Source organism: Nyctibius grandis, unplaced genomic scaffold (genome assembly GCF_013368605.1).
Source record: "Nyctibius grandis isolate bNycGra1 unplaced genomic scaffold, bNycGra1.pri scaffold_52_arrow_ctg1_1, whole genome shotgun sequence".
Lineage (NCBI taxonomy): Eukaryota > Metazoa > Chordata > Aves > Nyctibiiformes > Nyctibiidae > Nyctibius > Nyctibius grandis.
This window is the reverse complement of record NW_027167599.1, coordinates 39,663-42,616: the sequence shown is the minus strand read 5'-3', so window position 1 is coordinate 42,616 and position 2,954 is coordinate 39,663. Positions and strand designations below refer to the sequence as shown.

Sequence of the window (2,954 nt, the reverse complement as noted above, 5' to 3'; positions counted from 1 at the left end):
CTACCAGGAGCTCTGGGTGCAGGCCTTGGCTTTCCTGAGCACCTTGCGGAGAGCCTCCTTGACCTCCCTGTTCCTCAAACTGTAGATGAGGGGGTTGACAAGGGGTGTGAGGATGGTGTAGAAAAAGGACAATGCTTTGTTGAGCTGCCTCAGGCAAGCTGTTCTGGGCAGCATGTAGACAATGATGAGAGTGCCATAGAAGACAGTGACGACAGTAAGGTGAGAGGAGCAGGTGGAGAACACTTTGTGCTTGCCCATGTGGGATGATATCCTCAGGATGGCAACTATGATAAACACATAGGAGGTCAGTGTGAACAGAAAAGGGAAGACTACATCCAAGAAGCCAAAGATTAAAGCAACCTGTGTGAGCACCCTGGTGTCACCACAGGAGAGCTCCAGCAAAGGGGCAAAATCACAGAAGAAGTGGTCAATTGCCTTGGGGCCACAGAACTGCAACTGGGATAAGAGGAAGGTGAGTACTGCAAATAGCAGCAATCCCCCTAGCCAAGATGCAGCTGCCAACTGGAGACTCACCTTCCAGGTCATGAGGCTTCCATACAGCAGAGGCTGGCATATGGCCAAGTACCGATCATAGGACATGGCTGCCAGCAGGTAACACTCAGTAGCTGCAAAACTAGAAAAGAAGTAGAACTGAGCCATACAGCTGTGAGCGGAGATGGTCTTGTTCCTGGTCAGGAAGCTGGCCAGCAGCTGGGGCAGGATGGTGGAGCTGTAACAGGTCTCCAAGGAGGACAGGTTGCCCAGGAAGAAGTACATGGGGGTGTGCAAATGCTGATCTGCCACCACCAGCACAACAATGAGGATGTTCCCAAAGACAGTCACAGTGTAGATGACGAGTAAGAGGATGAAGGGCAGTGTCTGGAGTGAGGGGCCATCACTCATTCCCAGCAGCAGGAACTCCAGTGGTGATGTCCCATTGTCCCTTTGCCCTTCATGCATGTTTCTCTTTTATTTCTGCAGTTCCCAAGAAGAGGAGCTCCAAGAAAGAATGTCTATTTCTGTCTTTACTTTTAAAAGGATATGTCAAGGAATCTCTTCACATTGACTCTGTGCTGTCTGTGCCTAGAGAAAGCAGAGAAACAGTTTCTTCCAGAGATGCCCTCTTACCAGAGAGCTGAGCTGCCCCGTAGAGCTGCCTGATTCTCACTAGGGAACAAAAGCAAAATGTGCATTTGCTCACCCTGAGACAGATTTCTTTCATGTGCCCAAACTTGCCCCCAGGAAGACCCAGACTAGGTATCAAGGACAGAGAAAAGGTGTTGGATAAAATGCACCACTTTCACTCTGAAGGCCCTTTATGTGAACCATGCAACACCAGAGACGCTTCTCCCTCCAAAGAGGAGGATGGACACTGCACAAAGCAAGCAGTGCCAGCTCTCTGAAGCACTTGCTGTAGGAGAAGGGAGTCGTCGTTGTCATCTGTACCACCCCCACCCCCCCTCCGCCCCCCTTCACTTCCCACACCCACACAGGCCAATCACTTCCACTGACAAACAGCAAGTCCAGAATTACTGCACTGGAGAAACAGCAGGGTAGGTGGGTTGATGCTGTGGGACTCTCTGAGAAGATGCCTAAAATCACCTTGTGTACCAAACCATAGAGGAAAAAGTGATACAGAAGTTGAAAATGTAAACTTGAGGAAATTCACTTCTGTGGGAGAACCAGGAAATATGAGAGAATGTGCAGCAAAGAAGGGAAAGAGAGAGGGAAGAATATTTCAGTTGTGCCTTTCCCTCCTCACTGGTGGCTCCTGAGGGCTTTGAGGCTGTCTCCCTGCACATCCCAGCCCTGTAGCAGGACCTCATGGGGTCATCCCAGCCACCTGTGCTCGCAGGGCTCCATGCTCAGCATTGCTGGGCACCGGCAAGGGTGTCCCCAGGGTGCCTGGGCGTAAGGTGGGACAAGAGCAGGGTCAGGGGCATGGAAAGCACGCAGGACCTGCCTGAGTGCACAGCCAGGGAAAGTGCGTGCCTGAGAAACACCCCTCTGCTCAGCACCCCCTGGAAGAGTGATTCCCCTGAAATGTTTCATAGCCACCTCCCAGTCTGGATTAATTGCTGCTTCTGGTGGTAATGACAGACACCATTAGGAGAGGTTACCAGCGTCACTGCAGAGTAATTGATGTTCCCAACCCCCCTCACAGAATAGAAGTGAGAAACATGATCACTGGAGATCAAAACCTACATGATCGTAATACAGCCAGAGAGAAAGTAAGAAAAAGACAGAAATAAAGCAGCAATTTGCAAAGTGCGATGAAGATCACAGGCAACCTGGCCTAAAACACCCTGCCCAGACCCTTCTTACGTTCCAGCCAAGGTGTGAGTGCCCAGGGCTGGCTCAAACACGCTGCAGCCCAGCTGTAACTCAGCAACACCAACACCTCCCATGCATCTCTGGACCATGGTGCCTGGGGTCAGGGTCTCTGGGGGAAGGAGGGAGCTGAGGGGGGGAAGACACAGAGGAGAGGGCAGGACTCTGGTCTCCACTTCAAAGTTTCTTCTTTTGAAAGATCCAGCAGTTTCATTAACAACACCCAAACTTTACTTAGAATCATAGAATGATTCTACCCTTCCACCCTCAGCATCTCCAGCACCCACCTGCACTCCTCAGCATGAAGGGGTGAGTCCAGCTGACAGTGGCTGGAAATGAGGACAGGTCAGGGTCTCACCCCCTGCCTCTTCTCCACCACGCTGTTCCTTTCCCTGGGCTCTGTGTGAACCAGAGAGTCTCTGTCAGGCCAAAACCTCTGGCTCTGCCTTTGCTGTCTTCTCTGAGCAGCTCCTGAGGTGACTTCTCAGCAGCACCAAAATGCCCCTTCTCTCCAGTGTTTCTGGGGGTTTCTAGCAGTATTAAGTCTCCCAGGTGTTTTTTTTTCCTCTGTGTCTCAGATTTCCCCAAGGATTACTCTTAATAAACAGAATATAATTGATTCC

The 2,954-nt window shown here is 51.0% G+C and overlaps 1 protein-coding gene across 1 annotated transcript; it reads right to left on the bottom strand.

Annotated features, from left to right (window-relative positions):
• LOC137677417 (olfactory receptor 2D2-like) lies at positions 1-960 on the bottom strand. The gene has a single exon (XM_068424723.1). The coding sequence runs from the start codon at positions 958-960 to the stop codon at positions 1-3; it is 960 nt and encodes a 319-aa protein (XP_068280824.1).
• Between the last annotated feature and the right edge of the window lie 1,994 nt (positions 961-2,954).

What these genes read in the sequence shown, in the direction of transcription:
- LOC137677417 (XM_068424723.1), bottom strand. Translation starts at nt 960, where the DNA reads ATGCATGAAGGGCAAAGGGACAATGGGACATCACCACTGGAGTTCCTG.